Source organism: Dipodomys spectabilis, unplaced genomic scaffold, assembly GCF_019054845.1.
Source record: "Dipodomys spectabilis isolate Male_0828 unplaced genomic scaffold, ASM1905484v1 ptg000023l, whole genome shotgun sequence".
Lineage (NCBI taxonomy): Eukaryota > Metazoa > Chordata > Mammalia > Rodentia > Heteromyidae > Dipodomys > Dipodomys spectabilis.
Genome location: NW_024870700.1, coordinates 5,411,966 through 5,429,047, shown reverse-complemented (window position 1 = coordinate 5,429,047; position 17,082 = coordinate 5,411,966). Strand labels below are relative to the sequence as shown.

General features: G+C 55.0%; 1 protein-coding gene across 1 annotated transcript; it reads left to right on the top strand.

The window, feature by feature from the left end:
• The first annotated feature begins 230 nt into the window (after positions 1 to 230).
• Positions 231 to 16,579, top strand: Robo3 (roundabout guidance receptor 3). Its single transcript, XM_042674938.1, has 28 exons — positions 231 to 396; positions 3,627 to 3,953; positions 4,368 to 4,525; positions 4,823 to 4,943; positions 5,040 to 5,178; positions 5,454 to 5,581; positions 5,803 to 5,927; positions 7,086 to 7,257; positions 7,543 to 7,748; positions 7,970 to 8,051; positions 8,371 to 8,536; positions 8,733 to 8,899; positions 9,421 to 9,542; positions 9,712 to 9,937; positions 10,289 to 10,410; positions 10,587 to 10,758; positions 10,873 to 11,055; positions 11,643 to 11,666; positions 11,779 to 11,821; positions 12,022 to 12,161; positions 12,479 to 12,673; positions 12,828 to 12,966; positions 13,143 to 13,355; positions 13,742 to 13,893; positions 14,021 to 14,131; positions 14,322 to 14,483; positions 14,956 to 15,140; positions 16,403 to 16,579. The coding sequence occupies exons 1-28, from the start codon at positions 231 to 233 to the stop codon at positions 16,412 to 16,414; spliced, it is 4,158 nt and encodes a 1,385-aa protein (XP_042530872.1). The 3' UTR covers positions 16,415 to 16,579.
• Positions 16,580 to 17,082: the final 503 nt, after the last annotated feature.

Genomic DNA, 17,082 nt, shown 5'->3' with positions numbered 1-17,082 from the left:
CCCGCTCCCGGGGGACAGCGGCCAGGGGGGTGGAGAGAAGGACGAGCGGAGGAGGTGGAGGAAGAGGAGGAGGAGGAGGGCACGCGGAGGCTCCGGCCGGCCGTTCCCGGGCGCGCCCGCAGGACGGCGGCACCGTGGCTGCGGCGGCGCGCGGCGGCTCCCAGCCCTCGGGTCTCGGACCCAGGGGCTGGGCCCCGGGCCCCCCACCACGGTCTCGAGCGGGTCGCGTCATGCTGCGCTACCTGCTCAAAACCCTCCTGCAGATGAACCTGTTCGCGGACTCCTTCGCGAGGGGCGCCTCCAACGCCAGCGACTTGCTGCTCTTCGGCGGCTTCAACTCCTCGCTGGCGCCCCTCCACCCCAGCCCGCTGCCTCCGAGCGATCCGCCTCCCAACGGTGAGTCCGCCCCGGGGGGCGTCGGGTCAGGGGCGAGCAGAGGGCTGCCTGGAGGGGACGCGGGTGCGGGAGGAGCCCCTGAGTTGGGGCCGCCTCCCCGGGGCGCCCCTCGCCCACCCCCAGTGGGGAGAAACATGTCTGGGGTGGGCAGGTCCCCAGCCAAGAAAGGTGCACGCGCGCGGGGCAGAGGAGGGGCGCAGTCGCCTCCCGGCCACTCGGTGACCCGCTCGGGGAGCAAGTCCCGCGGTTCTCCGGGAGCTCACGCGGGACGAGGGCGAGGACGCTGCCCAGGGGGACGGGGACAGCCGTCGTTTCGGGGAAACTTGGAACTAAGTTTGTGTGTCAGCTGTGGGAGTCACCGCCAGCCCACCCGGGCAGAGCAGCGGGGAGCGGGCAGCGCCGGCGGCGGCGGCGGCCAGGTCATTACCGCTAATTACCGTGATTAATAAATGACTGAGACAGCGCTAGCTCCCCGCGCGCGACGGGAGGCGGCCGCGGTGAGCCCCGCCGCGCGCGGGGAGACGCGCGAGCGCGCCCCCTCACGGCCACCGAGGGAATTCCCGCTTCCCGGGACGCTCCTGCGGGGTTGTCGGTTCAGGTGCTGCTCAACTGCACCCCTCTCGGCCTGTGTGCTCAAGTCCGACGGCGAGCACTGGGCTGGGGAGTCAAGCGGAGACGCGGGCAACGTGTGGGCGTTTGTCTGTTAGGTACTCCAGGTGCTGGGGAGGGGCCCCAGAGCCTCATTAGCATGCCCATTAGCTATTCATTAGGTTGCAGTTGAAGCATCTCTGGAGACAGGGAATGACAGGCAAAAAATTCCAGGGAAAGGGAGCCGGCAGCTGTGTCTACAGGAATTAGACGGGGAAAGGGGACTTGAGGGTGTGGTATGTATGCAAGAAGCCTGGGGGGAGGGGATGGGAGAGGAAGCTGGATTCAATCTCCTGACCCCTTGGGAGTCAGCACTCCCGAATTGATGGCCCAGAGTTACACTCCCTGCTCTCCTACTGCTTTTTGCAGTGTTTCACCATATCTCGAGTTATTTAAACTTGAGAAATTAGCCATGTGCAGAAGACGTTAATAGTCATATATTGCAGCTAAGAGAACAAAGTTATAGAGTGAATGGTACCCAAATGGTTGCAACAGCAGCCTGAAGCAAAATGCTAGCAATAACAGATCAAAGTCAGCTTCCTGCAGTTGGTGTAAACAAGAAAAAAATTACTAGGGCCTATTTGAATCTCATTCAGGTGAACTGTAGGGTGTGCTGTGTAGACTAGCCTTTAAAATAGTGACAGAGCAAGGCACTTATGGTTCACATCTGTAATCCTAGATACTCAAGAGGCTGAGATCTAAGAATCACAGTTTGAAGCCAGCCCAGGCAAGAAACGCCTGTGAGACTCTTAACTCCAATTAACTTCCAAACAAGCTGAAGTGGAGCTGTGGCTCAAGTGGCAAAGCACTAACTTTGCACACAAAAAGCTCAGGGACAGTGCTCAGGCCCTGAGTTATTCAATGAATAACATAAAACAAGAAATGAATAACATAAAACAATAAGAATCACCAGATGTTTTAACTTTTTCTGCAGGGTCTTTACACTATGTTGCAGATAAAGAAACTGAAGCTCAGAGATGTTAAATACTTTGCCTAGCTGGGTGTCTGTGGCTCAGGCATGTAATCCTAGCTACTCAGGAGGCTGAGATCTGAGGATCAAGGCTCAAAGCCAGCCAGGGCAGGAAAGTCTGTGAGACTCTTATCTCCAATAAACCACTCAGAAAACTGGAAGTGGCGCTGTGGCTAAAGTGGTAGAATGCTAGCCTTAAGCTGAAGAGTTGAGGGACAACGCTCAGGCCTAGGGTTCAAGCTCCACAACCGACAAAACAAACAAACAAAAAACCCACTTTGCCTAGGTTCTTACAGCTATTAAATGTTAAAGTCTGGGATTCCAACTGGGTGTTCCAAAGCCACCTTCCTGGGCTCTTCCTTTGACCATGTCTGGATGGATCACCATGGATCTCACTAGGGTGGGAAGGAGGAGAAGATGGGTGAGCTTCAGAGATTTCCTTTTGTATGCCCCTCCCTCTAGAGTGTGAATTCAGGACCTTGAATGCTAGGCAGGTGCTCTACTACTTGAGCCATATCACCAGCCAGAGATTTCCTTTTGAAAGGGAGAAAATTGAGGAAATTGCTTCTTTCCCAAGAGGCAAGAGAAAATGATTATACCTGGCAGTTAAGCTCTTCACAGAACAGTGCTGGCACACTTGGCAATCTGTCCAGCCTTGTCAATGCCAGAATTTCCAAGAGGAAGAGCAGGAAAGGAAACCTACTTCTCACCAGGTCTGGAAGCTAGCGATCCCAGAGGTGTTTAAAACGGGGTGGGCACAAGGTGGGGAGGGAGGCCTGGAACGGATGTGCCAGGTTGTCCTGGTTATTTAAGGGCACCAAGTTACACGAGGCTGCAGCGACACTTACTGGCGGATGCAGGTTACAAACCATTACGGAAAGGGACTGAGCTGCGTGACTCTAACAACCTCCCAGATCCCAAACCAAGCCGTGGAAGATAAACCTGGGGCAGAATATGCAGACAAACTGATCCGAGCGAACAGAGGAGACAGTAGACTTTCTTTTCCAGTGTGGTTCTTCGCCTTTCCCCGATAGTAAAATAATCTGTTGAAAGCTAATACCTTTCAGAAAAAGGAGCATTACGCATGTTTCCACTACCAGTTGTGTTCAGGTTCCTGTTATATCACAGGATCCACCCTTCCCCAAACAAAAGGAAATTGGGGGTGTCAGGAGGTCCGGGTTAAGATCCCCTTCTAGTCAAGGCCCATCAGTTTTCCTTACACAGAGGACCCCAGACCCTCGTCCATTTCACCGGGCAGAGGTGGTTGCGCACCGAGCAAGGAACCACATTCCAGCCAGAGCCCATGGGTGAAAGCCCGTCCTTAGTCAAGCCACGGGCCGGTCATTCCCCACGCAAGCTCGGCAGGAGAGGAGAGGAGGTGGGGTTCTTTCAGTGATTCACAAGTTCCCATTCTGTTATTGATCAGCCCGAAGGATACTTCCAGGAAGGAGATACGAATCTCTCCCATGAAAAGGGAGGGCTAGTGGAGACCGAGCTCTAGCGGAGGAGGCATGGGGGGGGGGTTCTTTTGTTTTGGGACGTCCGCCTGTCCCTGTTTCTTGGTCTGTCCCTGTTTCTTGCTGTGAGCCCTCTGAACCATTGCCCTTTCCAGGGACAAGAGTCGGGCCTGAGGACGCCATGCCACGCATCGTGGAGCAGCCCCCAGATCTGGTAGTGTCCCGGGGCGAGCCGGCCACGCTGCCCTGTCGTGCCGAAGGCCGGCCTAGACCTCACATAGAATGGTACAAAAACGGGGCGCGCGTAGCCACCGCGCGGGAGGACCCGCGCGCGCACCGCCTGCTGCTGCCCAGCGGCGCCCTCTTCTTCCCGCGCATCGTGCATGGGCGCCGCGCGCGGCCGGACGAGGGCGTCTACACCTGTGTGGCCCGCAATTACCTTGGGGCAGCGGCTAGCAGAAATGCCTCTCTGGAAGTAGCAGGTGAGAGTTCTGGTCGGTACTATTTGTATGTGTGTCAGTACTGGGGCTTGAACTCGGAGGCCTGGATGCTGTCTCTTACATTTTTCACTCGAGGCTGGCATTCTACCACTTGAGCCACAGCTCCCTTTCTGGCATTTTTTGCTGGACAGTTGGAGATAAGAGTCTCATGGACTTTCCTGCTCCAGCTGGCTTTGAACTGCAAGCCCACAATCCTCAGATCTCAGCCTCCAGGATAGTTAGGATTGCCAGCAGCGAGCCACTTGCACCCGGCTTCATCTTTGGTCTTTAATTCCAACACCTGGGCCAGAGGAAGAAGCCAGTGGGCTGGTCTCTAGATGCGTTTTGTAGTTTGGAACCTGAGAATGTGCTCTGGTCTGCTGTGATCGCTCTGCCTTTTCCCCCCTCCCCCTCCAGTTCTGCGAGATGATTTTCGTCAGTCCCCCGGAAACACGGTGGTGGCAGTGGGCGAGCCGGCAGTGATGGAATGCGTGCCCCCCAGGGGTCACCCAGAGCCTTTGGTGACTTGGAAGAAGGACAGCACGAGGCTTAAGGAAGAGGAAGGAAGGATCACGGTCAGGGGCAGAGCCAGAGGCTGTGGGTCTGGGACCTGTCTCATGGGAGAGAGACCTGAGGGTCCTGGAAGCTGGGAATAATGTCCCTGTGGGAAATTTGAGTTCAGGGCACCAGGTGACCGGAAGCTAAGATTCAGCCACAGGGAGAGAGACAGGGAGGAAGGGTGGGAATGATGTAGGTAGGGTGTAGGATTCAATGCCCCAGGGTCTTCTTAGGCTTGCCATGGGAGCCAAGTAAATTTCACACACACACACTGATGGTTGTGAAGGACCAAGGTTACCATTATTCCTCTGCAGATACGTGGAGGGAAGCTGATGATGTCACACACATTCAAGAGCGATGCTGGGACATACGTGTGCGTGGCCTCCAACATAGCAGGAGAACGAGAGAGTGGGCCAGCTCAGCTGGTGGTACTGGGTAGGCACTGAGAATATGGGAAATATGGGAGGAGTTAGCCCGGGAAGTAACTAAATAAGCTGGCAGACCTCCTGTTGACTGGCTCTCACTCTGTAGAGCGTCCTTCATTCCTGCGTAAACCAGAAAACCAAGTGGTCCTCACTGGTGCCCCTGTGAACTTCCAATGTGAGGTGCACGGGGATCCCCTGCCTCATCTCCGCTGGCGCAAGGAGGATGGGGAACTGCCCCCTGGCAGGTGAGAAGCCCCCTCCTTCTGCCAATAAAGAGACCCAAGCAGCTCCCAAACCTCCCCTGCTCTAGAAAGCCGCAAGGCCGATTCCCTCTCACCTGAGGACACAGAGAAATCTGTTGCCCAGAGCCTATGGTTCCTATCTTACCCGGTCCCACCGCATGTCCCTGTTGAGTTCTGCCTTGCCTTTCTGTACCCTGACCCTAGCATCTGTCCTGGGGGAAAGAGAATGAGGTCTATAACGGTGGCCAACCCAGCCTGGGGGGTGGGGAGTGGAGCAGGTATGAGATTCGGAGTGACCACAGCCTTTGGATCGGGCAAGCGAGTTCTGAAGATGAGGGGGCTTACACCTGTGTGGCGGAGAACAGCGTGGGCCGCATAGAAGCATCTGGATCCCTCAGCGTTCACGGTGAGGGCTGCACATGAGATGGCCTGCAGCAGGGCAGCATGGAGGAGGTAGGAGTGGCTTGCCTGACACTTCTGGAAGGAGAGAGAAGAGAGAGCCAAACAGGCTTGGGCAAGACATGGAAGTCTGCTCTTAAGCCAGGTGTGGGCTCCTCCTTCCCATCCCTCACTCATCCTGCCCAGTACCGTTAAGTCCCCCTTCTTTTGGCTTTCTCCCGTTCCCAGTCCCACCCCAGTTGGTGACCCAGCCGCAGAACCAGACAGCAGCTCCAGGAGACAATGTGGCTTTCCAATGTGAGACCAAAGGAAACCCCCCACCTGCCATCTTTTGGCAAAAGGAGGGAAGCCAAGTAGGTGCTTCTGTCCAGGGCTCCACCTACCTGCCTTTCATTCTGGGACTTAGTGCTCCCTCCTCTGACCTTCTATAAATGTTTCTGCCTATGTTTTTACCTATAGTACTCCAGCCCCATAAAGCTGTGCAGTTTATTTGGGAAATTTAAATAAGGTAATGAATATAAAAAGCTCGGAACATCTGGATACTTTTAAAAAACAATGTTAACTATAATGTTTAGATGGTAGGTACATGTCTGGAGAAAAAATTCTTGGGGAATGTTTTTGCAGAGTTGTATTTGGATATAGCAAATCCAATTAGTTCTCTTCTTTCCCACTTAGACTTTCTGGATCTTTGCTTTGAGGGGGGGGGGCAGGGGGGGGGGGGAGAGAAACTACTGGAAACCAAGTAGTGAACTAAAAGCTGCCCAGGGTAGAAAAGTACTTGCTCTGACAATTCATAGCTCCTGCCACCAGGGGGAGCTCACAGTCATCTCCTTCCTACCCAGCAAACAAATCCCAGGTCTCACAACCTGAAAGAACAAGCACTGATGTTACAACATAAATCAGTGACTTGTGTAAACGTTGCCACTAGGAAACAGAGTCAATACAGCAAAATGCAAGGGATTACCCAGGTACCACATAACCAGGTAACCAGGTAACCTGGTAACCCAAGACTTTGTTCCAAATCTGCAGCTACTGCAGATTTCCAATATCTCTAGCCCCTGTGACTGCTTTGTTTAAAGTAGATTCTCACATAAAATGATGGTAGGGCAGGGTGGAGCTAGGTGTCATTCAGAGGCTTAGCCTGGTCCATTTATCCTGAGACCCAAACTGCTTCCTGTAATTCCACCTGTCTATCTAAAGTAAAAACGTTAAAGCCACATTTTAGTACACAAGGTGTATTAAAATACTACCAGGATTCTTTCATTTACCTCCTTTAAGTGATTGAGGCTCAGGAATTCTTATGCTCAAAGGTTCTCAACTAATAAGTCACACAGCCAGAAAACAGCCCTTCCCCCATCTACAATTTTCCCAAGGCTACTTCAATGCTTGGGGATGGGATGTGAATTAGAACCTTAGGAATTCTCTGGATTCTAAAATAGACAGGCATGGCGGGAAATCTCGCTGCCCAGTTGCCAGCTCATTTCCTTCCTTGGTTCCTTGTTCTGTTCCAGGTCCTGCTGTTCCCTAGCCAGTCACTTCAGCCCACAGGGCGCTTCTCAGTCTCTCCAAAAGGCCAGCTCAACATCACAGCAGTGGAGAGTGGCGATGCTGGCTACTATGTGTGCCAGGCTGTCAGTGTAGCTGGCAGTGTTCTGGCTAAAGCCCTGTTGGAGATCAAAGGAGGTATTTGCCCATGGAGGCAGGGCCTATGGTCTAGAAAGACATAGTCTAAAGAGATCTGTTTCTCTTGGATGCCATGCAATATATCTGCAAGGAAAGTGGGTATACTCCTGAAGCATGCCCTTGAAGTATGGAAGTCAGGGGCACAGTGGCCCCAGGCAGAGACTACAGATGGCTACAGATTATCAAAGCCCCCTTGGAGGGTTGGGATGGGGGTTTGATGCTCCAGGGACTGGTGGCTTGACCCTAGATTTCACCCCTGAGATGTCTGAATCCTTCCTCTCTCAGCCTCCTTGGATGGGCTGCCTCCCATCATCCTCCAGGGACCAGCCAATCAGACGCTGGCACTTGGCTCCTCGGCATGGCTGCCGTGCAGAGTGGCTGGGAACCCTCAGCCTAGTGTCCGATGGAAGAAGGATGGGCAGTGGCTGCAGGGGATTGACCTTCAGCTAAACCTAATGGCCAACGGCACCCTGTACATTGCCAGTGTGCAGGTGAGTGTCACCCCTGGAGCCCTTGTAACTGAGAATGGCTACCAGGCCCACCTTCCCAACTCTCGTAAGTACTCACTGGACCTCTAACCCCATTTCTACTCCTCTGCTCTCTCAGACCTCCTAAAGTGTCCAGCATCTTCTTCATCCTTCTGTCACCTGCCTTTCCCCTCACCCTACCTTGCTCCTCTCTCAGTGTGCCAGTGCTCTACCCTCTCCTACAGGAGATGGACATGGGTTTCTACAGCTGTGTGGCCAAGAGCTCCATAGGGGAGGCCACATGGAGTGGCTGGCTTCGGAAACGGGGTGAGTTTGTTCTCTGCCCCCTTGCTTAGCCAGAACCTTTCTCCAAACCTGCTTTGAAGATAGTCAATACCCCTCCAAACCCCAGGGCTAGTTTTTAATCATTCAAGCGCCACGGTGTGGTGGGAGGATGGGGAGAATGGAAGTGGGACACTTGAGGCCGATATGAGTAAGGACTAGGATACGTTGTTGCCCTCTGCCCATCACCTGTCACAACCCCACTGTTCGTTGGTGAAGGAGAGAGGTTGCACTGTGGTCCTCCTTTCCCCATCATTCTACTTAATGATTACCATGATTATCATTCTACTTAATGATACTGCAGAAGACTGGGGAACATCACCAGATCCCCCTACAGAACTCAATACCCCTCCGGGGCCTCCCTCTCAGCCTTTGGTTACTGAGATCACCCAGCACAGCATTACTCTGACCTGGAAGCCTAATCCACAGGCTGGAGCCACAGTCACCTCTTATGTGATAGAGGCCTTCAGGTATGGAGAAAGTTTGGGGCACAAACCTGGACAGTTACAAAGCGAGAGTCCTAAGTCCTTAGTATCTAGGATCTTAGGATCTTTGCTGTTGTGGGAAGCAGTGCTTCAGTGCTCCCCTCCCACGGTGAGAAGAACACATGAGCCGGAATAGACAGGTTGGGAGTCGAGAAGCCCTGACACATTATTTCTGTTGCAGCCAAGCAGCTGGCAACACATGGCGGACAGTGGCAGATGGCGTGCAGCTGGAGACACACACCATCAGTGGTCTGCAGCCCAATACCATCTACCTGTTCCTGGTACGAGCTGTGGGAGCCTGGGGCCTCAGTGACCCCAGCCCTGTCTCTGAGCCTGTCCGCACTCAGGGTAAGGTCAGAGTTTCTGGGTTTTGGGGTATGACATGGAACACGGGATGCCACAACAATGCATGTCTGTATCATGGCACCATGACAGTTCAGAGTCCTTTCCTGCTATTTCTAGACTGGAGCCCAGCCTAGACTAGGAGATCACATTTCCCTCTTACAGAAGGTCAGGAGAAGAGGGAGGGAAGAATCCACTCCACCACCCCATCACTGCTGAGCCTTTTACCCACAAATAATACAGATTGTTAGGACTAGAAGGCATTTTGGGGGGACCAACTCCATGTTAGTGTTGAGGAAGGGAGATTTTAAAGGATACACACAGTTATACAGGAAGGATATACTCAAGTTAGCGGCTCCCCCATCCCATCTGTGCAAACAGTTCCCCTGAGCAGTCTCCTTAGTGTGTGCTCTGATGTACTAAGTGTTACAGTCTGTGAGAAAGGACAGAGATAGGGCACAAACACATCCTCAGTCCTTCCTCTCTGCCCCTCCTGGGCCTTGCTGAATAGGATCTTTGATCAACAGACAGCATCCCATCCAGGCCAGTGGATGACCCATGGAGAGGCCAGCGGGGACTGGCTGAAGTGACCGTGCAAATTCAGGAGCCCATAATCCTTGGGCCCCGGACTCTGCAGGTGTCCTGGACTGTGAGTGTGGTACAGGGGGTAAAGGGATGGGGGATGTGAGGACTCCACAAATGAGTATGAGACAGTGAGAGATGAATGGCTGCGGATGGGGGCGTGAGTAGAGGTGGGGCTGGGTCTGCAGCATCTGTGTGGCCCAAACCTCTAGTGCACCTTGCCCCGTCTCCTACAGGTAGATGGCCCAGTTTATTTGGTGCAGGGTTTCCGCGTGTCTTGGAGGGTAGCAGGCCCTGATGAGGGAAGCTGGACAGTGCTGGACCTACAGACCCCACACCAGCAAAGTACTGTGCTAAGAGGACTCCCTCCAGGAGCCCAAATCCAGATCAAGGTGCAAGCCCAAGGCCAGGAGGGGCTGGGTGCTGAAAGCCCCTCGGTGACCAGAAGCATTCCAGAGGAGGGTAAGGAGGGCCACAGGGCCGACAGGCCAATGGGCGGGGAGGACGGAGATGCATCCCTAAGGCGGAAGAGCAGGGAGGAGGCTGGACACCAGAGGCTCAGCCTGTAACACCAGCTACTCAGCAGGCTGAGAACTGGGGCATCTGGGTTCATGCTGGCCCAGGCAGAAAAGTCCTTGAGATTCTATCTCCAAAACCACAGCAAAAAAGCTAGGCGTGGTTCGTGCGGTAGAGGGCCGGCCTAGCAAACTTAAAGCCCCCAGTTCAAACCCCAGGAGGTGAGGAAGGTAAGGGCAAGGGAAGGACCGCTTGCAATGACGATCTGTGTCCTCTCCGTGCTCCGCCCTGGCCCAGCCCCCAGTGGTCCCCCCCAGGGAGTGGCCGTGGCCTTGGGGGGTGATGGCAACAGCAGTATCACTGTGTCCTGGGAGCCTCCACTTCCTTCTCAGCAAAATGGGGTCATCACCGAGTACCAGGTACGAGGTTTGAGCCGGGAACTGGGTAAGAGGACGGGGGGGGGGGGGGGGGGAGCATCTAGAAGCTGCGAATTCGGGCGGAGGGAACTTCAGGGTTGGCCTGGGAGCTGGGGTGAAGTGGGGAGACGTTCCACCGGGGAAGCCGGGCTCCTAACCCCGCATCTGGGCCTCCCTAGATCTGGTGCCTGGGCAACGAAAGCCGCTTCCACCTCAACCGGTCGGCGGCGGGCTGGGCACGCTCCGCAGTGCTCGGGGGGCTGCAGCCGGGCCTGCCCTACCGGACCCTGGTCGCCGCGGCCACCGGCGCCGGCGTGGGCGTGGCCAGTGCCCCGGTGTCGGTGCAGCTGCGTGAGTCCGGCAGGGAGCGGGGCGGGGGGCGGGGGGCGGCGCCCGTGCCCGCGGGGTCAGCTCCCGAGCTCCCGGGTCCTCCGCCCCCGCTCACCTCTCTGACCCTCGCCGCAGCTCCGCGCGGATCGCCGCCTGGGCCGCAGGCGGGCCCGGGGCTGGCGGAGCGGCTGGCGCGCGTGCTGCGGGAGCCCGCCTTCCTGGCGGGCAGCAGCGCGGCCTGCGGGGCGCTGCTGCTGGGGCTCTGCGGCGCCCTCTACCGGCGCAGGAAGCAGCGCAAAGAGCTCAGCCACTACACCGGTGAGAGCCAGGCCTGGGCGCCTCCAGTGACGGGGCGGGGAAGGGGCCCGAGAGGCAGGGCGTGTCCCACAGCCAGTCCAGGGGCCCCGGGGCCTGCGGGCACTGGGCCGCTGTCAGGCCTGGGCTTGGAAGAGTGGGCCAAGAGGGCCAAAGGTCTGGATTTGGGGCAGAGGGGTGAGCCCTGCCACTAAGACTTGTAGAGAAGCAGGCGGGCTTTTCAGTTCGGGCTCCACTTGAAGGCGGAGACGGAGCAGGGCCTGGTGTGGAGGGGCCCCAGCAGGACCCCAACGTGTAACCTGCGAGTGTGGGGTGTGGATGACACTTGAGTCCCGGGCATCTTTGCAGAGAGGCTGGAGGCTGAGGCCGGCCAGTTCCAAACTTGGCTATATATGGGGACCACTTGGGAATTTGGGGATAAATTCCCAGACCTGCGTCCCACCTGTAGAAGTTCTGATGAACCTGGTCCTCAGTGCAGCCTGGCTAGTAGAATCAGGACCAGGGCCAAGGAGTGGACAGGTATATGGGGGTGTTTGTGACCCTTCGCCTCATTTCTCCTCTTCTTTTTCCTATGGGTTCCTTTTCGGAAGCCTCTTTTGCCTACACGCCTGCAGGTAAGCTGTAGTTGACCCAGCGGGAGTCAATTCCCTCCCCCCCACCTCCTCCCCGCCCGGCGACCCCAATATTAGCTCTTTTCTCATTGCTTCTTCCCTTCATCTTCCCCAGTGTCCTTCCCACACTCCGAGGGCCTGTCTGGAGCCAGTTCCAGGTAATTCTCCTAACCTGTCTCTGAAGGATAATCCTTTCCAGCAAGGGCTGTCTCTCCCCCGTCCTCAGGCCTCCTTGTCCTCCAGCATCTTCTACCACCAACTCCACCATTCCTGTCCTGGGACTCTCCGTCACTGCCACCTTCCTCTGGCCTCTCCAGGCTCCCTGTCCCCAAAGTTCACCTGCTCCGCTCCTTCTCAGGCCAGCTATGGGCCTTGGCCCTGCCTCCTACCCCTGGTTGGCAGACTCGTGGCCCCACCCATCTCGAAGCCCATCAGCCCCAGAGCCCCGGGGAAGCTGCTGCCCCAGCAATCCCGACCCAGAGGACAGATACTATAATGGTGAGGAGTTCTAATTGCTCAGGAGCCCACCTGGCTCCCTGCCTCCTCTCCAGTTATTGGGGGCTGGGGGGGGGGGAGGTGAAGGGAGCAGAGGAGCTCTATTCCTTCTTGAGTTTGGTCAGCCCTGGGTGTGGGGAGAAAGCAAGTCCGATGTCTCTGAGGCCTCACCTTCACCTTGTTTTGACGTGTAAGATTTGAGCTGGGGGAGGAAGTTGGCCGCGTGGGATCCCCTTTTGCCCTCCATTCCCTGTGGTCCTCTATTGTTCTGTCTTTGCTCCCTGCCTTCTCCCCTGGGCCTCCCTCTTTCTCCTCCTCAGAGGCTGGAATCTCCCTGTACTTGGCTCAGACTGCCAGGGGCACAGCTGCACCTGGTGAGGGTCCTGTCTACAGCACCATTGACCCAGCGGGGGAGGAGCTGCAGACCTTCCACGGAGGGTTCCCCCAACATCCCTCAGGGGACCCAGGCACCTGGAGCCAATATGCCCCTCCAGAATGGAGTCAGGGGGACAGTGGTATGCCCCCGATTCCTCACACCTCGTTTTATCCCTGTCTACAGTCTCCTCTGTTCTGATTCTTTGGCCCTTAGCTAATGCTTCCTTCTAACATGTTGTCTTACCTCTGGCTATCTCCTGCGTGTTCTGTATGTGTCCTGGTACTTCTCCTCAGGAGCCAGAGGAGGCAAAGTTAAGCTTCTAGAAAAATCTGTGCAGATGCCCTCTCTGAACTGGCCAGAAGCCCTGCCACCACCTCCCCCTTCCTGTGAGCTGAGTTGCCCAGAGGGGCCTGAGGAGGAGCTGGAGGGCAGGTGAGGATGCTGCCTGCTGTGGATGCTCCTCCTCCACCGGAGACCAGCCCAGGGCCTTCTGGGATGGGAACGAGCAGAGATGCTGGCAGATGAAGGGAAGTGGGCAATGGGAAGGCCATGGGGGAAGGTATGGGAGCTACTTGGTCCTTCCCATCTCTCCTACCTTTTGCCCTCAGCTCAGGGCCAGAAGAATGGTGCCCACCAATGCCTGAGAGAAGTCACCTGACTGAGCCCAGCTCCAGTGGAGGGTGCCTGGTGGTTCCATCCCGAGGGGAAACCCCCTCTCCTACACCCTCCTATGGACAGCAGTCCACAGCCACTCTTACCCCCTCACCTCCTGACCCTCCCCAGCCCCTCACTGACATTCCCCAACTCCACCAGATGCCCAGGTAGGGAGGTATATAGTACCCCACACACTAGAGGCCCCCAGTACACATCTAGTCAGTGGGTGGCTGGGTGGAGGAATGGATAGGTGAATCTGGGGGTGCAGAGGTCCCAGGTCTGTGTCAAGCTGGCAGTGTGATGTGTGATCTGGGGAGAAACATGGGAACTGACAAGTCTCTCACTCCTTTTGGACTAGATCTCCCTGGGAATGGATCTGCAGACTTCCCTTGGCCTTTCACGCATGGCTGTCCTCACGCTTCCTTTGTTCTGGAAGGCCTTGCGGGAGACAGTCTGTGTTTTGCTCACCTGAGGATTAGGCTGGGCCTCCAGCAAAGTGCCTGGCATATGGTTTTGTAGTGGGAACAAAGGCTGATGCTCCGTGTCATTGCAGGATGGTGCCCCTTGGGCCAAGTTCTCCTCTCAGTGTGTCCCAGCCTGCTCTGAGTAACCATGAAGGGAGAGCTCCTGGCTTGGTTGCAGGACCCACAGCCTCCTACCACCTCAACCCCAGCCCTGTCCCCAGTCCAGCCAGCAGTGCTCCAGGTGAGTCTGTAGACCCTCAACATGCGTTCTCCTCCCTCCGTGGCTTCCAAAGCGTGGCTTCCCCTCACCTTCATGTCCCTCTCCCAACTGCCTTCCTTATGTATGCTCTCTCCATCCAACACTACAGGGAGAACACGGCAGGTGCCTGGGGAGATGACTCCCCCACTCCAAGGGCCCCGTGCCAGAGTCCGGAAGAAACCCAAGGCTCTTCCCTATAGGACGGAGCACAGTCCTGGGGGTAAAGAGGACTTGGGCTTAGGAGATGATGACAGTCCGTAGAGGGGGTAGACTGGAAACCAAGGGGGCTGGAGCAGGTGATCTCAAATCCTGGGTGATTCATTTGCAGCCTCCTGGCGTCAGGGCTGGAGGTGGGAGAGAGATTAGTGTTGGGCAAGGCAGGAGACTGCTGAAAACAGGTTTCTCCCCAGACTTGCCTCCACCACCCCTGCCACCACCAGAGGAAGAGGCAAGCTGGGCCTTGGGGCTGAAAGCAACGGGCAGCACATCCTCCCTGGAGCGGGAGCACACAGGGGAGAGGAACGTGGGCCAGGCAGTGCCTCTGAGTGCCCAGCGGGGGCCCCACCTGGATGGTAAGGAGCACCAGGGCAGCAGGAGGGGGATTGGAGGCTGGCAGTAACCCACATGGGTTATTCTATCCAAAGTACTAGGTAAGGACAGGCGATTAGAAGTCCAGTTGGGTTTATGCATTCGGTCAATGTCAAAGACTGTCTTTTCTCTCTTCCTCTCTCCTAGAAGAAGTTTCTGAAGGCCTTAACATGTGTCCTTTCCTAGGACTGAAGCCCAGGATGAGAGAGTGGGATCCGGGTGCTCTGATCCCGCTTCCTTAAGGCTCTCTCTGCCTAAGAGTTTCCCACACATTTCTGAGCCTCTGTTATGTCAAAGCTAGGCGCTGGGTGCTCTGCTCTCTTGAGCTCCCAGTCTGCCGGAGCCCAGTGCCTGCCCCTTGGTCATCTCTCAGAGCTGGGATACAGGTTATGATGATCACTGGCTGAGAAGAATCTTTCTTGCTCCAGCCTAGCTGTCTTTCTCTGTCATCTGCAGAAGAGGCCTGGCTTCCATATGGCAGACCGAATTTCCTAACCCATGGCCAGGGGACCAGCACCTGTTCCACAGCTGGCAGCAACTCTTCCAGGGGCTCAGGCAGCTCTCGGGGATCCCGGGGTCCTGGACGAAGTCGGAGCCGGAGTCGGAGTCAGAGCCAAAGGCCCAGACAGAAACATCGAGAGGTGGGGGCCAAATATCACAGAGAAATGAACAATGAGGGTTAGAGAGGAAAGGGCTTCAAAGGAAGGTTCCAGGGCTAGGTATGCCAGTGTCATATAAGCCTAGCTATTCATGAGGTAGAGATCGGAGGATCAAGGTTAAAAGCCAGCCTCGGCAAAAAGTTAGCAAAACCCCATGTGGTTCACATTTGTGATCTCAGGTAGTTAAGAGGTATAGATAGGTAGGAGGATCCATGGTTCAAAGACAGTCTTGGCAGCCGGGCGCTGGTGGCTCACGCCTGTAATCCTAGCTACTCAGGAGGCTGAGATCTGAGGATCGTGGTTCAAAGCCAGCCCGGGCAGGAGAGACCGTGAGACTCTTATCTCCAATAAACCACCAGAAAACCGGAAGTGGCGCTGTAGCTCAAGTGGTAGAGCGCTCGCCTTGAGCTGAAGAGCTGAGGGACAGCGCCCAGGCCCAGAGTTCAAGCCCCACGACCGACAAAAAAAAAAAAAAAAAAAAAAGACAGTCTTGGCAAAAACATAAAACTCAGCCTGATAAATAACTAAAGCAGAAAAAAAGGATTGAGGGGTTGGGAATGTGGCTTAGCGGTAGAGTGCTTGCTTCGCATGCATGAAGCCCTGGGTTTGATTCTTCAGTACCACATACACAGAAAAAGCCACAAGCGGAGCTAGGACTCAAGTGGTAGAGTGCTAGCCTTGAGCAAAAGAAGCTTAAGGATAGTACCCAGGCCCTGAGTTCAAAGTCCAGGACTGGCAAAAGATTGAGAGCATAGCTGAAGTGGTAGGGCACCAGTGGGGCAAATGTGAGGCTCTGGGTTTACTCTCTAGTACTCCAGAAAAAAACAACAACCCCCAAAAAACAACCTGTGTGGTATCACACTCAGAATCCCAGCTACCTGGAAAGAGGAAGCAAGACTAAACTGAGGAAAAGTTAGCACAAGACACTCTCTGAAAAACTAAAAGCTAAAGGCCTAGAGATGTGACTCAAGTGACCGAACACTTGCCTAGCAAATAGATGTAAAACGCTGAATCTAGTACCTTCAGAGAAGAAGCGAGAAAACCTTCAATGAGTAGGGAGAGAGAAGGATCTTTAAGAAGGGACAAGGGGGAAGGGCAAGATGGGATCTAAGAGGAGAGCCTGGGAACCCCATAGGAGACTAGATTAGGAGAAAGACAGATCCCTTACTGTGGCCTGTTACCCCAAAATGACCATGCTTTCTTTTCTCTTTCCCTCTTGCTCACTCTTCTCCCTTTCTCTGTAGGAACCAAGATGACCCTTGTTCAAGATGACCCTTGATGAAAAAAAAAATATCAAGAGTTCTATGAGGGAATGGGTGGGAACCCCCCACCTCCCTTCAGAAACAAGGGTGTGAGCCTAGAGGAGCTGAGACGGGGCTGTTTTCCCTTTAGCAATGATGCATGTGGCTCAGTCAAGTTCACTGGACTCTGTGGCTTCAATTGACTTGGAAGCTAGAGAGCCAGTTCTTCCTTTTCCATTTCTTTTTCTGATAGAAACCCATTTGTACAAAAGTAATAAAAAGATCTGATCTATTTTGTGCAGTATTTTGGAAAGAAAGGGACTATGAGGATCTCTTGGTAGCTTCTATGACCTTCTGAAAGTCTATCAAAAGCACTAGGTAAGGAAGGCTATTAGAGATGCTGATCGATCTTGCGTTCAAGGAGCTGAAGTCACTGTCCCCCCATGTATCATTGAAACAAGTTACCCAATGCCAGCAACTTAAGGGAGGAATAATTAATTTCAGCCAGTTGTCAACAGGATCTTTTGCTTCTTGGCTGTGGGGGAGAGGATATGGTGGAGCACTGCTGCCCACCTCATGGCAGCCAGAATCAAGAAGAGGGCAGGCCAAGATCTATCCTTAAAGACATGCCCCATTCTATCCTACTTTGTTCAATCAGGCCCCACTTCCTGATAACCCAGTGA